Here is an 18,926-nt window from a genome sequence, read left to right as displayed (position 1 = left end):
GTGTGAATTACCCCCCCAAAAAACTATGGTTCCTGAAGTCACCTGAATGCACCGCTGCAATCTCATTGGCCGAGGGCCAAGAGACCCCAGGACCCCTGTGGTTCAACCACTGTTCTACAAAACTGTCTGTAACTCACACCTCCTTGCTTTTTCCACCAATCCCTCCGGGATAGAAGGAGGCACGCAAACGCTCTTCGCCCTGGGACCCGTCCTTGGACATATGAAGACACACCAGCCTCCTACCTCCAGCACGACGCTGGCAACCGAAGGCCACGAGGGAGCCGAGGCCCTCAAACCCTCATCAAACCCTGTCAGGTCACAAAGCCATTTCGCTGGTCGAAACGACAGTGTTCCACGCTGAGTAAAGGCCCACTCAGCCCGCGATAACGAATCCGCTTCAGCGATCCGTTCTCCGCTTTTTGCTTTTCTTTTTGTGCACACAACCCGGTGAAGGAGCACGACGAAGCCTCCCTCCTTCTCCGACGATTACCGGAAAGACGGACGGACCACGCCGTCTTAGCCGAAGTTAAACTGTCCTCCTCCCTGCAGCGAGGATAGATCACGTCTGTGTTTCGCTCCAGAGCGAGCTCACGCCACGACGGCCCGACGCCGGCTGCAAAGCCGCGCCGACCAGAAAGCTCCCCCTGCCCCCCTTCCTGACGAGGAAAAAGGACAACTTCCCCACGAACACTTCAACGTTGCAACGAAGCATCGACAAGTAAGGTTCATGGTATCTGGGCATAGCTTAGCTTAAATTAACTTAAGTTTAATTCAGGCCATTCATTTTGTGTCCGAGTCACTCGACTCCGCCATCTGGTGGTAGTTTAGTTGTAGTATCTTAAGGCCCCTCCCCTTTTGGCCCACGTCACTCGACGCCGCCATCTTTGTAGTCTTTAGCTGTAGCTTAAAGACTCTCCTTTACACACACACCCACACATACACACACACACCCACACAGACATACACCCTCATCCATTTTATTCATTCTTTAGTTTAGGCATATAAAATTGTATGATAACGTTTGTTGGTTGCAATATTAATTGATTTGATCATTTATTATTTTGATTTCATAAACTCTGTTATACTTTAAGGAGCAGTCGTCTGTGATTACTTGTATATATATATGTGTAATGAAACTGTATGTAGTAGCCTGTGTACGAACTTAACCCTTCACTGTCACTGAATGTATAGTCATACGCAGACTATTGACATTATGAGTGACTACTAATTATGAGACTTAGTTTTATCGTTTGGTTATTGGTCCCTGTTCGCAGGGTGGTGCCCCGTTGTTATTAATAATCATTAATAATTGTTACATACATTAATAATTCTATTGATGTCAAGAATTCAGTTTTTTAAATGCTGATAACCCAAACACGCTCCTTTACGTTCCCAACATAACTAAGGATTGAACTCAACAAATTTGGTTCATCAAAAACATTCTTAGGAAGAGATTAAGGCACGTCAGACAAATTGTAATCCATCACTCCAATGTGTGTGCAAACATTTCCCGTACACGAATTGTGTGTTCTGCGAAAAGGTTATCTTGACCCAAACAAAGTCACGAGAGCATGACATAGTGAAGAGACCAGAGGTGTTTTGTTTGTGCTTCAACCCATTGGTTTGATTGGTGGAAAGTGACTTAAAGGGGGGTGAAGTTTGACTATAAAAGTAATCTGTGAAAAGTAATACGTTGGATTTGTTTGGATTTGCTGAACTCGTATGTTGGCTTGTGCTTATTAAAACACTTCCCGCTGGGTTGCAACTTCAATTCGCCGTCTCTTCTCGTCATTTTGCAACAACACTGCGCTCCAATTTGTAGTGAATGAAATGAGTTAGTATTGATTTGATATGTTTCATATCCACACGGCAACCTGCAGCAACAAGAGCACAGGGCCAACATGTAAAGATGTCTGGATAGATGTATGACAGACCAGCTTGTTTGAATGCTTGAGCCTTTTATTCATGCAGAAAGAAAGAAGGGTTATATGTGTAGAATATATGTTGTGCTGAAAGGATTCGCTCCATAAAACACTCTTATTAAGGCACAAGGCCTCAAAGACAGTCCAGCTCCTGTTGATGTCACTTGTCGTATCGTTCATTAAGTAGCGTTACAGCGACAGAAAAGAAAGCTATAGATATGAAATACAGTCAATGTATTTGCGATCATGCACACAACAGGACTCCTTCTGTGTTACGGGTACTGCATGCCTCGCTGTCAGTCCACCAATCAGACTCTCTTGACACACACAGACGGTTTCATATAGCTGCACCCTTCGTCGTCCCAGCACTTCTCACCTGCAAGCACAACACAAGAAGGTGAGTCAGTGAATGTTACTCAAACTGTTTCATGTGACCAATAATTATTGATGGATGAAGTCAGCGAACACTAGAGTCACTAATGCAAATCAAATCTTTGTCAAAACGTGAATAATGTAACACAAGAGGTCCTTGAGATACAGTATGTTAGAGAGCTGCTCATCTCAACAACTTCACACTCAAAACTTCTTTGAGTGCTAAACAACACAGCCAACGAGTGTGAAGTCGATGTGATGAGCAGTTACCAGAACATAAACACATGCAGTTCACTCTCCTCTTTTCATCCACCTCTTATCACGAGTATCACCCCTACAACAAGCACTGTGTTGTTTTACCACTGTAATTCATCTGGATACAACCCTGGTTGCCTCCCCAGTTGTTAGGCTGTCCAGCACACCAGTTCACGTAGCCGAAAAGAGTACCGTCACTCCAGAACCATTTATTCTCCTGGAAGAAAGAATAGAATCGAGTATTACAAGAAATAAAAGTGTTCAAGTTATTTGATTTAAGTAACTTAAGATCAGTTAATTGGTCCCCAGAGGAGCAATCCATTTGTTGGAGAACATTTATAATAATAATACAATTATAAAGTATATAAAATAATACAAATAGTAATAGAAAGAGCACTTTTAAGAAATGGCCGTGGAACTGGAGTGAAGCGGAGCAAAAGAGAGAGAAAGTAATATTATACCTGTTCATATAATATGGTAAAGTTTGAGTAAAGTTTCATGTATAATACATAATGAATACATATGGAATGAATTATAATAACATATAATGGATATTATATGTATTTTGTGAGCAATATTTGCAAATGAGGCAAAGATGAAATAAATACCTCTTCTGCATCAGAGCCTCCAATCCAGCATGATTGATTCTCTTGACTCTGGTCCAGGATGATCTTCTGAATCCCTTGGTACTCCAGGATGTTGTGGACAGATGCAAGGTTTCCACCCAGGGACAGACAGTTTTTCTACAGTACGAGAGAGAGAGAGAGAGAGAGAGAGAGAGAGACAGAGACAGAGACAGAGCGAGAGAGAGAGAGAGAGAGAGAGAGAGAGAGACAGAGAGAGAGACGAGTTGTTAAACACCAAGTCAGTCAAAAATGTCGAGGAACCAAACGTGTGAGTGCAAACACAATGACATTGTTGTAGAAGTGTCCTACGTCAAAGCAACAGAGAGTTATTATTTTATGTATTACTTATGTATTTGACCAGGACAGTGCACAGACTCTCATCTGTAAATCTTTGTTCTCTGGGCAGAAAACACGATAACATCTCTGGTAAGAAAATGAACACTGCAGTATAAAAACACAATTACAATTATTTGTACACTAAACTAGCATCAGCAAGACAGACCAAGCTGTCAAAGATCAGGAGTTTCTCCTGCTGCAGGACGTTACATTGATGGAAACTTTGTTCATCAGTTGAGCCTTGTTGTTCCAGCTTGTGTCCAGCTTGTGATGCAGTATAAGATGTGTACAAAGGGTTTGAGTGCATGTATCGTTTTGCTGCATCTTAGTGTAGCTGGTTTCAGATAAACCGAGAGTTCCTGAGAATGTTAGTGTTACACACCTGCGTCATGTGTTTAACGGACAGCTGTGAGTCAATGAGAGTAACAAGATATTGTAAATCTGAAACCGTCTGAATCCTCTCACCCTCTACAGAGAGATCTGGTCGACCTTCATTTGTGTTCATATAAAAGTAGATGCAAGCGGTTTTACGTGTGTCAGGCAAGATTCTCAATTTCTATTGCTGAAGTGAATTTGGCTGCCACTCCATGTCCGTCTTTAACATGCACAGAAATCACAGTGTCATCCGCATACAATCTTTCAAAGCCACCAGCATTACCTCAGCTTCAGCCCAAGTCATCGGTGTTGAAATGTAGCGGAAACAGCGACCGCTGCCCTCAGTCCAACCGTCGGAACAATACGCTTCCCTCTTCACCAGATGACTCTCTGCTGAGAGAAATAGAGTTTGGATATAGATATATAGATTTATATATAGAATAGAGTAATGTAAAGTCCAGTGACAGACTCTTCATGTAGAATATTTACATTACTGTATTAAAACAATATATTTTGATGGTACATAGATGCTAAATCATGATATAACAAAATATATACAGTATATATATATATGTATATAGATCTATTGAAGTGAAAATCTAAAAGCTACTCTTCTGATTGGTCATTTTCCGGCATTCCCTCTGGAAAAGCTAGACAGTTTGACATTGCAGTTATTGATCTGGATTATTACTGTTCAGTGACAATAAATGAATCTCTAATAGTTTCTATGTATAATACTCACCAGCAGCTTGAGTCAGAGCAATCATGGCACAAACAAGTGCAAACACAGTCAGCGTCTTCATGGCGAAGGCAATGAGATGATGCAGATGCTGAAGATGAAGAGAACAAAGACAGATTACTTATGGATCTGTAGAGAACAAAGAAACTCACTGACTGTCAGAACAGTGTTGCGTTTGGTTTTATACCCTGCTGTGAATGTTTGTGCTTGGGTGTGTCTGTGTGCGTGTGTGTATTTTGTGTCTTTTGACTTCTAGGTGCAGCTCTTCTTCTTTTGTTTTTAATGGCGGTTGGCAAACAACTTTCAAACTAGGTGCAGGAGAAAAGAAAGCCTGCGGGTGTTGGAGAGACCAGCACCACCTTATTGTTTTTGGTGCGGTAACTGCGGTGGTCCCTGGCGTGCCCGGGAAAGCCGACAAAGGCTAGTTGAGGTTTAGCCAGATAGAACTAGTTTCTTAGGTAGAGAGGAACCCAGTTCACTAACAAGGACCACACCAATAACAGGATACGTTTCAAGAGTTTTTATTGCGTAATGGAATGATAGTTAGGTTTAGGAAGCAGAAGGGGTCGAGTGATGAAGGGATGTAGGGTAGGGGTAGAGGGATGAAGGGATGTAGGGTAAGGGTAGAGGGATGAAGGGATGTAGGGTAAGGGTAGAGGGTGTAGGGTAGGGGTAGCGGTAGAGAGATGAAGGGATGTAGGTTAGGGATCGAGGTAGAGGGATGAAGGGAAGTGGTAGATGGGTTGAGGTGGACCGTATTGGTTGGTCTTGCGGCGTTGAGGTCATAGACGACTGTGTCGGGAGGATGGATGTGAAGTCTGACATGGCGGCGTCTCGGGACGGATGGAGTTTGAAGCGGTGGACTCGGAGCAGCGAAAGAAGCTGGCAAGAACGTGGACTTCAATGCTTTGTCCCAGAAGGGAGACGGATGACCTGAGCTGAGCGCGAGGGTGCCGCAGGTGAGGAGGTCCGAAGTGAGGGGCAGCCGTTTAGGCGTAGTTTGGCTTTACGGACCTTCGACTAGCATGGCGACGTGCGAGTGGGTAGGCTGGGCACGGAGCGTGAGGACAGTTTGTGTAGAAGTTAATTCCGCTTTTGTAAACCTGTACGGTGGAGGGCTTGACCTTAAGGAGGGAAAAGGATAAGTGACTGAAGGTTGTGGGAGTAAGGATCTCGAGTGGCAGGAATGGAAGGAGTTGCGAAAGCTTGGAAGCGGTTCCGTCCGGTGAGGTACGATGAGAGCGACTTTGTTGAGGATGCCATCTGCGCTATATTCTGAGTGGATGGCAATGGTCTTTAATGGACCGTTCATGCCCCAAAAGAATGGCTACTATGGGATGCGTTTCGTCGATCGCGGAGGAAGGTGTGGGGGATGAGAATTCACGCGGCCAAGGACAGATTGTCCCTGTAGAAGCCGTCAAAGCTGATCGAGGGTGCTGCGTCTGTGAAAAGCTGGATGTCTTCCGGCTTGGTGATGAGTTCGTCGTGGAAGAAGGAGATGCCGTTCCGGGAGGAGAGGAACTGGTGTCAGTTACCTCGGTTTACGTGTTTCGTCAAGTGTGACATGGTCATGGAAGATTGTAGCGGCGGCGACCAACGGTATGTGTGGCAAGGAGGATTTAGTTAAATCTATTGATTATATTTATTTATTTTATCTGGTAGAGGAAAGCTGAGTGTTTAGACCGTGTGGTGGGTTTGAAGAAGGCCATGGCTGAGCGTCTGGGCCTGCAATATAGTAGCTGACTACGTAATTTTAATACTCTTCCGTGCCAGTGGCTGGCAGTAGGTAGCACAATAATGACCGTGGTGATTAAGAATTAAGTGATGCACCGAGAGGTTGCGGTGACAAGACGTTTGTCCGGATTCAGGTCAGCAAATATTCCGGCTGCTCTTGGATGGACGCATGGTGGAGTCATACGCGTCCTTCCGAAGAAAACGAAAAGGTACTGTTAGTTGGGATCGGTGGTAAGGACTTGGAGGTGCTGGTGATGTCTGCCTTAGGTGACCGGCTTCTTCGCCTGCAAGGCTGATGGGGAACGTGGCGTGATCGACTCTTATGTACTTCGTGGAGAAGTCCGGGCTGGGAAATAAGTGGAGCCTTGAGATGTCTGCTCAGGTGGGGAGTGGCTGTTTGAGTGCAGCGACCGAGCTTGTTTAGCAATTCCCGGGGGATGTGGGGATTGCATGTGGATGGCTCGATAATTGGGCGAGGTTCATGTGGTTACTGGTGATCGATAGCCTGTGTTGTGTTGAACGGAAAGGCAGGAGCGAGGGAAGAGGAAAAGATGCTGGGATGAAAGGATGCATGTGCGTGGGTTGGAAGTGCAGTTTGGGAAAAAGAGGCTGCAGGGTGAGATACCCCTGATGCAGAGAGAGTAAGGAGGGGGTGCGATACGAAATGGCCCTCTAGAGGGGCTGGTGTGAGTGACTGGGCTTGTCAGGCGTCGACGTCGCGCCTGACACTGGTGGCTCGGCAATCGAGGGAGGTGTAGTGCCGAGCGGCCGTGAGCAGTTTGGAGAGTTTGCTTTTCTGTCGGACTGGTGGAAATGGATGTTGAGCTGGGTGAGTGCATACTTCAGTCGAGAGACTGTCCACTCTGATGTATGGGGCCGGCGTTGGCCTGGGGGAGAAGGGTCGCTGTGGTTTTGGCCGTTCGAGCGGCTGGATCTCGAGGGGGTGGAAGAGTGGCGTTGCAGAGGGACGATATCCCTCGGGGATCTCCTCCTGGGGTTGTTGGAAGGCAAAGGACCGACAACTTCGGAATTGTCCGATGATAGGGTTAGCTGTGGCTAAAAGTGAAACTGGTGGGGGGGGGGGATAAGTCAAAGGACGCTGGAATTGTCTGCTGGCGGAGCTGTGGAAATGGGGTGCGTTTAAGATGGGATGGCAACGCTAGTGGGGGGGGCGGCATAGGCAGGAAGAAACAGCTGCTTCGTCCCTGGCAAGAAACCAACCCCGAGCTGCTCCCTTAGCTGTGCCATATACCTACCTGTTCTGTTGTTGGAGCGGTCTGTGCAGCTGGGGTAGCCGGTAGAGGTGGGAGGAGTTTAGCCGAAGTGGCCGAGGTGGGTGGAACATGGAAGGTAGAAGTAACAGAACATGAAAGGATGCCAGGATGGATGCCTGGGCTAATCATGAAGTTAGTGGGAAAAACATTGTGAGGAGATGTCTCTGGCGCGGGGTGAGCTTGACGACCAGAGTCAGTGTGGCATGGGGCAACTTAAGGCAGGACGCAGTCAACTGCCCTTCTCTAAACACATCTAAATTGCGGCCAACAGCAGACTGGAAGCAGCAGCTTAACTTATGCTAAAACACCTTCCCTTACTGAACGCCGTATATCTGACTTGCGTATGCAGTTTGACAGATATTTAATCGTGGCTCGTCTTGAAGAGGATCGGTTCATAGCCTTGGTACTGGTCTCATTACCCTAATCGGATACTTATGGCTGTATTAAACTCAGATTGAAGATTCATGATCAGAGTATACAACCTGGCCCTCTGGAGGGACTGATGTAGATGGATGGGCTTCTTCCGCCGTGTGAGGCATCATGACGCCATCAGCGTGCGCCTGTCGTGGCGCCGGGAACCCGGAAGTGCTCTGGAGGCTCGCAGAGTGAGAGGGGTGTTGTGCTGCGGGTGCTTCGAATAGTTAGGAAAGTTGCGCTTTTAACAGACTGATGCAAAGGACTGTTGCGTTGGATGATTGCTTTCTTCGTTTGAGAGACTGTCCACTCGGAGAAGTGGAATATGGAGAGACTGTCGGGCCCTCAGAATGGTGAATGAGGGTCGTGGTGGTTTCACCGGTTGTTCGAGCGCCTGGAACTGCGGCTGTAAGGAGAGCGGCGTGGGTGAAGAATTGGATTCCGGAATCGGGATCTCCCCCCCGGGCTGTTGGAAGGCGGGGGCGGACGGCTTCGGAGTTGACGGAGGATGGTTATCGACAGCTGCGGGGAAAGTGGATGGCTAAACGCAGCCGAAGTTGCTTGTGACGAGCGTGGTGAGAAAGGTAAGCAGTTTTAAGATGTTGTTTGTCTGTCATGCCTCGTGTTGAGTCGTATGAAAGCAGAGTCAGAGAGTGTTGCTCGTCTGGATGTGGGGTAGGGGTAGAGGGATGTGGGGTAGGGATAGAGCGCCTGCTGAGTTAGAGAGCGTCTGTCGTAAGTCATGTGAAGACAAGAGTCGAATGAGAGAACGGAGTCGAAGAGGAAGTGAACAGGTGCGTTGAGCTTAAATACTTGTGCAGGTGAAATGAGCCGTGTTCTGGCCGTGGTCCCGTTCCTGAACTAAGTTTATGAAACTAAATGTAAGTTCAAGAATAGGTCAGTTTGAAATGTGCATTCCTCAGGATAGTATGTGGTGGCATTTGCTGGCCTTTGTTCTTCACACATGCTATATGCTGTGTGAGTAGTAAGAGTGGAGAAATATTGTTGTGCACACTAGTTTTGGTTAAATGTGTTTAAAGGGAGTGTTACGTGTGGTTCTATGTCCTGCTGTGAATGTTTGTGCTTGGGTGTGTCTGTGTGCGTGTCTGTATTCTGTGTCTTTTGACTTCTAGGTGCAGCGCCCTAACAAGTGATTGAGGGCACCTGGATGAGGATGTGGTTTACCTATACAAGCGCCTCCTTGCTCCACCCTCGCTCTCTCTCATCTGCCTGGTCTGCAGTGGGATTTGCACACTACAGTTTACTTGTGTCACAACCACAGCTGCCAGTTTATTTACAGGACACAAGTAAACTGTCATGTGCAAATCCCACTGCAGATCAGGGCCCCGTTCCTCGTACGTGGTTCAGCAAAGTCGATCAAATGTCCTATTAGCCAGCCTAAATTAATGAGATGATTGATGTCAGGCTATGTCGGGTTCTCCAAGGCTGATCCGCTCTCAAACAGTCTCGTTAATTCGACCCAGACGATCAGGATAATTGCGCGTGCCCGTCCTACGTCAAAGGGGGAAGCGTCGATCACCGAAACCATGATGTTCTAACAGTACAATGTCAAATAAACTCAAAGAAAGAGCCTCTTTTTACTCCGCTGACGAGCAGGAGATGATCATGAACGCATACGAGGAATTCAAGACCATAATCACGGCAAAATCTAACGCCGCCACCGCTGCGAGGGCTAGACAAGAAGGCAAAATATCTCGGCTCATTTTGATGCCTCATCACCCCAATCAATCAGATTATATTTCTTTAAATGTGCCTGCTAGCAGTAGGCTTAATGGAATGCATCATTGAATGAGATCTACAGCGAAAATTATTCTCAACTCTTTCAGAATAAGTAGATAAAACAAGCCCAAAGAGTATCTAACTGATACTCATTAATATGAGGATATATGTACTGTATGCACGTATGTATAATGTAGTCTACTATATATGTGTATATACATGTATGTGTAGATTACCATATAGAACTAGGAGTTTGAATATGTGTGTGAATCTGTGTATGGGCGGATCAGTATGTATGTGTGTATTATTCATAATCAGACATTCAATCAATTGAAGCAGTGAAAAGAAATAGTGTGTGATTCTCTCTTATGAGTCTTAATCATTTTCTACAATAATGATATGCTGCTGTACTAATAACACTGTCATATAATTATGAGTGCTTTAACCCCCATGTATGCAATGCAGCCATCAAGAGGACATGGGAGCAATTAAACACGAAGCACAAACACATTATTAAGAATGGTGAGTCAATACAATATGTGCCATAATGTAATGAACACATCCATGAGTTTATTAAGCGGCAAATACACTTTACGAACAGCACGGCGGCTTTCCCGATGTTCTGCGCATCGCCGACACTGTACAAAATGTACCACTCGCAAAAAAGCGCAAGGTTGCATCCAGTCTGTGAGACAGTCAATGCTCACCTGCGGCGTGTGGTGTTCAATGTATGGCTCCAGAAGGTCTTGTAAATAAATGATTCCTTGTGGGCAGAATGGATAGCGCTCCTATAGGAAGTCATCATGATGTGATAACGGATCTTGGCGATGTGGAAGAACTCTCTCCCTATAAAACGCAAATCTAACTAATATCCTCCTTCATCAGTGGATCTATGAGGAAGGGAGCTGTACATTAATGCAATAGAGGCTTCTTAGTTTGCTCAGCTGGTTTTAAGGATCCTGGTTAAAATCACTTTATATTTATGTAATACCTGCTTGCTTTAAAATAATTATTCTATTTCATCTTTTAACTCTTAATTCTACGCTTTGTGTCCCTTTAACCTAATTTACAGGCCTACCATACATTCCTCATTTAAGGCTGGTTCTGGGATCTCAACTCTTTTTGACACCGTGTGTCTCACTTTACATGCATTTCCGGAACTCCCATATAACCCCCAGTATATGCGCAAGCGCATTAGACTACCGTATATGACAGGAGCTGCCATTTCTTCTGGGGGAGTGACCAGCTTATCCAGCTACCCTCAGTTAGCCTGCGCTGGAGCAGGTTCAAGCTTATGGATGTGTTGCCATGGTGATTTTGACGAACTTGCTTCGTGGAACCGAAAAGCCTGATCTACGTCATCTTATCCTGAAAAGTTTGCCACGTACGAGGAACGGGGCCCAGGGTCTGGTGCCAGGCAGATGAGAGAGAGCGAGGGCCGAGCAAGGAGACGCTTCTATTGGTAAACCACATCCTCATCCAGCTGCCCTCAATCACTTGTTAGGGAGCTGCACCTAGAAGTCAAAGACACAGAATACACACATGCAAACAGACACACCCAAGCACAAACATTCACAGCAGGACATAGAACCATACGTAACACTCCCCTCCTTAAGATGACAGCCATAAGGGTGTCATCCAAAACCATGCTGTTTGAACATAAGAAACCCTCTTACGCATGAGGATACCAACCTCCCAGTAAAAGTGGCATGAGTAGTACCACTCTCATCCTTAGGCAACACTGCTGCCAGACACTTGGCCAAAGGAGGGTCAGCCTTCTGGGCTGCTATCAGCTGTTCCTTGCCAACCTTCAACTGTGTGTCAGGCCCAGCCGGCACAGTGACAGGACTGGTCAATTTAACTTCAGCAGACTCATTTCCAACAGAGTTAGTGGACAGCTTATCTAGAGGCAACTCAGAAGTTACAGAAGGATCAGGATCAGCCTCAGACTGTCAACAGGTGGATAAATTCACTACATCTTCATACTTTCTTGACTGGGCACGAGTTACAATGCAAGCAGGAAGGACTTTAGGCATCCGAGATGACGGATCAGCACTCTGGTAATTGTCAACTACGGAGCCTGTTGGTCTATCCACTACAATGGGAGCAGGAAACACCTTCCCTCCAGCCAAATCATTACCAAAAATCAGGTCTACTCCCCCTAAAGGAAGCTGGGGACGAATCACCACCACGACAGGGCCTGTAACCAACCCAGATTGCAAATACACAACATGCAATGGGGCTTTAAGCCACCTCATCCCACATCCTTGGACTGAAGCACTGCTACCAGTGGAGGTCTTCTCAGAGAGAGGCAAAACTCCTGCCAAAAACAAGGACTGAGAGGCCCCTGTATCCCCAAGGATGCGAATTGGGATGAGCTTCTCAGAATCAGAAATTGCTGTTGAACCCTCCATACGGAACGGTGCAAAGGAGTCATGCTCAGTGTGTTTTTCATTGGTCTGACAAGGACCAACTACACAGGGCAACTGCTGTGGTACTGAAACTATTAGCCCTACAGGCTTAGTACCTTCTGACGTTTTATTGAGAGCATGACAGTTTGCTATGAAATGACCAGGCTTTTTGCAATAAAAGCAAGTCCTAATGGGAACTGAAGGAGACCCATTGCTTCCAGGTCTTAAACAAAAGGTATGAGGAGAGTCTAAGCTCTTAGTCTCACCGGTTTTCCAACTAAAGACTGTTTTATGAGCAAATACATACTCATCGGCAAGCACAGCAGCCTCCTCCACTTTAGTCACTCTTTGCTCACTCAGATAGGTGGCCATCACTTCAGGGACACAATTTCAAAATTCTTCCACAATAATCAACTGCTGAAGTTCCTCCTTGGTCACAACCTTTTGTGATGTGAACCACCGAGTGAAAAGGATTTCCTTTTCTCGAGCAAACTCCACAAATGTCTGCTTCTCCACCTTACGATACCCTCTAAACATCTGTCTGTAGGCCTCAGGGACCAACGCATAGGCACGCAAGATGGCTGCCTTAACGATGTCATAAGCTGAGCTCTGGGTCAGAGTTAAAGATGAATAAGCCTCTTGAGAGCTCTACCTGTCAGTACACACTGCAACCGGAGTGTCCAGAATTCTTTAGGCCATGCTAAGATGGTAGCAACACGCTCAAAGTGGGAAAAGTGCTTTTCTACCTCCTTCTCACCAAAATGAAGAACTAAAGCTTTGTTCTTAGCTACATCAAAACAAGGACTAGATGTACAACAATTAGCCTGCTCAGTTTCAGCTCTTGACCTCAACTCCAGCTCCTTCATTTTCTCCTCATGTCCTTGTCTCAACCTCTCCATCTCAAACCTCCTTACCTGTTCTCTTTCCTTAGCCTCCATTTCTAGCTCTTTTATTCTGAATTGCAATTCCAATTCTCGCAAACGTACAGATTGAGCATCTTGAGACTTCAAGATTACTTGTTCCGTCTTTCCAACAGTTAAACCTGCAGACACATGTAAGCCCTGCTCCTCATCAAGCTGACTAGATTCAAGGGGCACTACTCCCTGTTCAATGAGTGCAGTGACTACCTTAGGTCTAAGCTGACCTTTCTTAAGGGACGTTTGAGCAATTTCAAGATGGTACTGCTCTGCAATAGACATGAGCTGGGCTTTGGTACATTGAGCCAGCTGCTCTATTGTAGGACCTTCACTGATCTCTTGAAAATCTGCCTTCATTGCGAGTTCACAAAAACAACTTCATGTGAAACAAATATCTACAAGGTAGCACACCCAAAAATGGGCTCCCCCTAAGTAAGCCAAAGCACCAACACAAAGTAACACTACCACACAGAAATAGTGCTACCAGGAGGAGAGCAGATAATGAATCTTATGCGACTGACTGGCTTGCACTAGCACACGGGCAGAACTCCTCCTCAACCCCTGCACCCAGATGGACAAAGCCAAGGACAGCTAAGGAAAGTAAAACCTGCAAAATACCTCCACAACAACCAAGCCTACAACTTCAAAACAGATTTGCTCCATTGTCGCAGGATCATAAATCTCCATCTGATGACCTGGATAAGCAGCTATCTCCTCAAAGCAGGGTAAGAACTGAGAGTAAATGTGAGAGTAAAAGGCCGCAGGCAAAGCTAGTGAATGGGCCTGAGACTCTGATTGTTGGTGACTATGCTGTAAAAGATGTCAGAAAAGTGTGCAGCAAGAACACCAAAATACTCTGCTTTCCGAAAGATATGGTCTCTGACATGAGAGACAAATTCCTGGACATCGTGGCTGACTATCCCACAGCGAAAAACATCATGGTGCATACAGGAAGCTGTGATATTGTGAAACAACAGTCTGAAGTTCTAAAGCGATACTTTATTGATCTGTTAAACACAGTCAGCTCTGTCAAGGCTGAGGTGTTCATCAGTGGCCCTCTCCCACCAGTCAGAGGAGGAGATGAAGGATTCAGCAGGCTGTTTGCACTGAACAGATGGCTGTCAACTGCATGTGCTGACCATTCAGTACATTTTATCAACAATTTCTACCTTTTCTGGGAGCGCAGACATCTTTTTGCAGCGCATGAAATTTGCCTGAACAAGTCAGGGGTAAAACTGTTTACCTCTAACCTGTTTTTCTCCCTGCGTCACCCGTCTGTCCCTACTGCCAAGGACAAGATACAAGAGGAGTCTAAACAAGAGATAACCACACAGCATCGCCATGGAGACCTTACGGGAAGGATGCCCCCGCCTAACGACAGTCAAAAGGAGGAGTCTCCAACCTCATCATCAGGGACCGCCTTCGCCTCCGATCTCCCACTTTCCCCACCCTTCCTAGACGAGGAGTCTTTACCTCCCTCCCCAGCTATTTTGGGTACATACTTTGAATCGCAATCCTCTCTCACACTCTCCCCATCGTCCCCCCACCTGGAGTTCACTGACAACATGAAAAAGCTGGTCACTGCTGGAACCAAACACACACCTCTACACACTCCCCCCTACCTGATGGAGGAAATAATTGATATCTTCTGGGTCCAGGCTACAGGGCTAATGATACCAATGACTCTCTCCAGGAAAAGTCGGGGCCCTGTATGCAGCTAGCCGCTTCAATTCCTGTCTTGCAAGTTTATAGAAAAAGAAAGGTGAGGCTGCGAAGAAACAATAGTAAACATGCAAACTTATCAAGCTTAGCATACATTCCTCGTCAGCCTGTCCAAATAAATTGGGCAAAGAAAGGTTTAACCACATTAAACTTAGCTTTATTAAATGTCAGGTCTCTGTCAGGAAAAACACTTTTAATCAATGATTTTATTGTTAGGCACAAACTGGACATTTTGTTTTTAACTGAAACTTGGTTAAATCAAGATAACAGTGCAGCTGTTCTTATTGAATCAACACCTCACAACTTCAGTTTCATGAGTGAAACAAGAGCGCATCAGAAAGGAGGTGGAGTTGCTGTTTTATTTAATGATTCTCTTCAATGCAAGCAGATGTCCTTTGGTCATTTTAGTTATTTTGAATATGTGGCTCTGAACTATTTATTCAGAAGTTCTCCTCCACACCAGCCCTCTCTTGTCTCTCAGTCAATGAGCTTGTAGATGGCTTCAATTTTAAAGTTAAAAATATTATTGATGCCATTGCACCCACTAAAGTGAAGGTTGTCTCGGGTAAGCAAAGATCTCCTTGGGGAAATGCTACGCTGGTCAGAATAGGGAAACGAGAGTGTCGGAAAGCTGAGCGCAGGTGGCGAAAAACTAATCTCCAGGTTCACTGTGACATCTATAAAGAGAGACTTCGCAATTATAATTTGGAACTTAGAAATGCAAGGCAGTCATTCTTCTCTGACATCATAACCAAAAACAAGAACAATACACGCGCCTTATTTGCTACCGTCGACAGGCTAACAAACCCTCCAGTGTCGGTAGCTGCTGAACTACAATCCACCTGGGCATGCAATCAATTTGCCACCTTTTTTACTGACAAAATTCTGAAAATTAGACAAGCAGTCAGTGCCTCCACATCAACCACAGGATATGTGTTGTCCCGATCTAACATCCATTCAAATATCATGACACAATTTCATTCAATCGACCGTAGAAGCCTAGAAGACATCATACAACATCTGAAGTCATCCTCCTGCTGCTTGGATATTCTACCAACACACTTTTTCAAAAATATTTCAAACTGCATGAGCACTGATCTTTTACAAATTGTAAACACATCCCTTCTCTCAGGTGTCTTCCCACAAGCCCTAAAAACTGCAGTTATTAAACCGCTCCTAAAGAAAGCTAGTTTAGATTCCGCAACGATGAAAAATGATAGGCCAATATCAAACCTCCCATTTTTAAGAAAAATAATTGAAAAAGCGGTTTTCCAACAGCTGACCGACTTCTTGGCCGTAAATAACTGCTTTGATGTTTTCCAGTCAGGCTTTCGACAGCACCACAGTACTGAAACTGCTCTTGTTAAGGTTTTCAACGACATCCACTTGAACATAGACAATGGCAGAAGTTCAGTCTTAGTGTTACTGGATCTCAGTGCTGCATTCGACACGGTCGACCATGCCATACTCCTAGAAAGACTAAACATCTGGGTGGGACTCTCTGGCACAGCACGTAACTGGTTTGAATCCTACTTGAAGGGCCGAGAATACTTTGTCTCTAGCTGATTACACATCAGAGCTGACTAAAATGACATGTGGTGTTCCCCAAGGTTCAATACTGGGGCCTCTTCTGTTCAACATCTACATGCTTCCACTAGCTCAGATTATGGAAAACAACAAAGTGTGTTATCATAATTATGCAGACGACACACAAATCTACATAACTATGTCACCAGGGGACTATAATCCCATACAAGGGCTGGGTAACTGCATTGAACAAATCAACAACTGGATGTGCCAGAATTTTCTTCAATTAAACAAAGATAAAACAGAAGTAATTGTTTTTGGTACCAAGGACGAACAATTGAAAATCACCGCTCAGCTTCAGTCACTGATGTTAAAACCCACAAACCAAGCCAGAAATCTAGGTGTAGTTATGGATTCAGACCTCAACCTGAACAGCCATATCAAGACAATTACAAAATCAGCCTCCTATCACCTGAAGAATATATCAAGGATTAGAGGATTTATGTCTCAACAGGATTTGGAAAAACTTGTCCATGCATTTATCTTCAGCAGACTGGACTACTGTAACGGTGTGTTTACAGGTCTCTGTAAAAAGTCCGTCAGAAAGCTGCAGCTGATTCAGAACGCTGCAGCTCGAGTCCTCACTAAGACCAGGAGGGTGGACCACATCACTCCAGTTCTGAGGTCTTTGCACTGGCTTCCTGTCCAACAAAGAATTGACTTTAAAATCCTGCTGTTGGTTTACAAAGCACTGAATGGTTTGGGACCAAAATACATCTCTGATCTGCTGCTACCTTATGAACCATCCCGACCCCTCAGGTCGTCTGGGACCGGTCTACTTTCTGTTCCCAGAGTCAGAACTAAACATGGAGAAGCAGCGTTCAGTTTTTCTGCTCCACATATCTGGAACAAAGTCCCAGAAAGCTGCAGGTCTGCTGAGACCCTCAGCTCATTTAAATCAAGATTGAAGACCTTTCTGTTTACTGCTGCCTTTAATTGAACCACGTTCAAATAATATATGAATCAATTTCCTGCATTTCTGCATTTTACTACTGCATTTTATTTCTTACACTGTTTTTTAATTGTTTTTGAAATCTCCTTTTCTTTTGCCTTGTGTTTTGATGCTTTTAATGGTTTTATGTGAAGCACTTTGAATTACCTTGTTGTTGAAATGTGCTCTACAAATAAACCTGCCTTGCCTTGCCTTGCCTTACCAAACAGCACAGCTTACCTACACAAAATCAGAGAGTAATTGAAATGCACCAATCACTAGGCTGTCTATACAAGAGCAGCTACTTAACTATTTCAGGCCACACAGTATAGAAATAGTGTTCACAGTACTCTCGCCCCTACGATTAGGGTTGGGTACCGAAAACCGGTGCCGGTATGGTACCGGTTCCTATACGACCGGTATCTACCGGACCGAAATGCAACGCAGATTTCGATGCTTCCTTTCGGTGCCTGAGCCGATTGAAATACTTTTTTTACACTACTCGTTAGCTCTAGGTTAGCTCGTCCTAGGACCGATGCTAACGATAACATCGGTCCTCCGCTCCTCACTCATAGTATTCATAGAGAATGCAAATATGCTCATATTTCTGCTAAATAATTGCTGAAGTTTGAAGCTGTAGTGTGTGTACAGAGTGTGTGTGTTTTGTATTTATTTTTATTTATTTTAGTATACTGTGAACTGTTAACAGTTAAGATATTGTTCATAGTTTGATGTTAAAAACTTTGAAGCTGTAGTTTGAAGCCAAGTGTTTTGTATTCATTTATATTCATAGTATACTTTAAACAGTTAATATATTGTTCAATTTGAAGAAAAAAGTATCGGTTCAGGCACCGGTATCATTTTTGCACCGGTTTCGGAAAAACCCCAAACGATACCCAACCCGACCTACGATACACTGGAATTCTAAACACTGCTTTTCTACCTCCACCGAGAAGAAAGTAGGTTCCACAAATGTAGTCCCTGCAAGAAGCATGCGACTACCTGAACACGAAGCTCACACAGATAATAGAAAAGCATGAGCACTGGCTTACTAAGTCAGCCAGACGAATCAGCGTTCAAAGAAGAACAAAACTACAGCCTAACATTTAACCAAAACTAGTGTGCACAACAATATTTCTCCACTCTTACTACTCACACAGCGTTCCGCATGTGTGAAGAACAAAGGCCAGCAAATGCCACCACATACTATCCTGAGGAATGAACATTTCAAACTGACCTACCGTATTCTTGAACTTACCTGGGTTCCTCTCTACCTAAGAAACTAGTTCTATCTGGCTAAACCTCAACTAGCCTTTGTCGGCTTTCCCGGGCACGCCAGGGACCACCGCAGTTACCGCACCAAAAACAATAAGGTGGTGCTGGTCTCTCCAACACCCGCAGGCTTTCTTTTCTCCTGCACCTAGTTTGAAAGTTGTTTGCCAACCGCCATTAAAAACAAAAGCAGAAGAAGAGCTGCACCTAGAAGTCAAAAGACACAAAATACACACACGCACACAGACACACCCAAGCACAAACATTCACAGCAGGGTATAAAACCAAACGCAACACTG

At 45.0% G+C, this 18,926-nt stretch overlaps 1 protein-coding gene across 2 annotated transcripts; it reads right to left on the bottom strand.

Annotated features, from left to right (window-relative positions):
• Positions 1-1,938: 1,938 nt before the first annotated feature.
• LOC306796623 (ladderlectin-like) lies at positions 1,939-4,771 on the bottom strand. 2 transcript variants are annotated; one of them, XM_079295660.1, is made up of 5 exons: positions 4,629-4,771; positions 4,170-4,279; positions 3,158-3,292; positions 2,655-2,766; positions 1,939-2,298 (listed from the first exon to the last, which is right to left on the bottom strand). In XM_079295660.1, the coding sequence occupies exons 1-5, from the start codon at positions 4,687-4,689 to the stop codon at positions 2,231-2,233; spliced, it is 486 nt and encodes a 161-aa protein (XP_079151786.1). In that variant the 5' UTR covers positions 4,690-4,771; the 3' UTR covers positions 1,939-2,230. The 2 variants fall into 2 exon arrangements, with proteins under 2 accessions (XP_079151786.1, XP_079151787.1); XM_079295661.1 differs by having other exon boundaries at positions 4,170-4,276.
• Positions 4,772-18,926: the final 14,155 nt, after the last annotated feature.

Source organism: Melanostigma gelatinosum (genome assembly GCF_949748355.1).
Source record: "Melanostigma gelatinosum genome assembly, chromosome: 23".
Taxonomy (NCBI): Eukaryota; Metazoa; Chordata; class Actinopteri; order Perciformes; family Zoarcidae; genus Melanostigma; species Melanostigma gelatinosum.
Note: the sequence above shows the minus strand (reverse complement) of the source record. Positions and strands in the feature narration are given on the sequence as shown.

Coding starts and splice junctions, on each gene's coding strand:
- LOC306796623 (XM_079295660.1), bottom strand. CDS start 4,689: ATGAAGACGCTGACTGTGTTTGCACTTGTTTGTGCCATGATTGCTCTG. Junction 3,293..4,169: donor TGACTTGGGCTGAAGCTGAG/GTAATGCTGGTG, acceptor CTCGTACTGTAG/AAAAACTGTCTGTCCCTGGG. Junction 2,299..2,654: donor TATCCAGATGAATTACAGTG/GTAAAACAACAC, acceptor TTGTGCTTGCAG/GTGAGAAGTGCTGGGACGAC.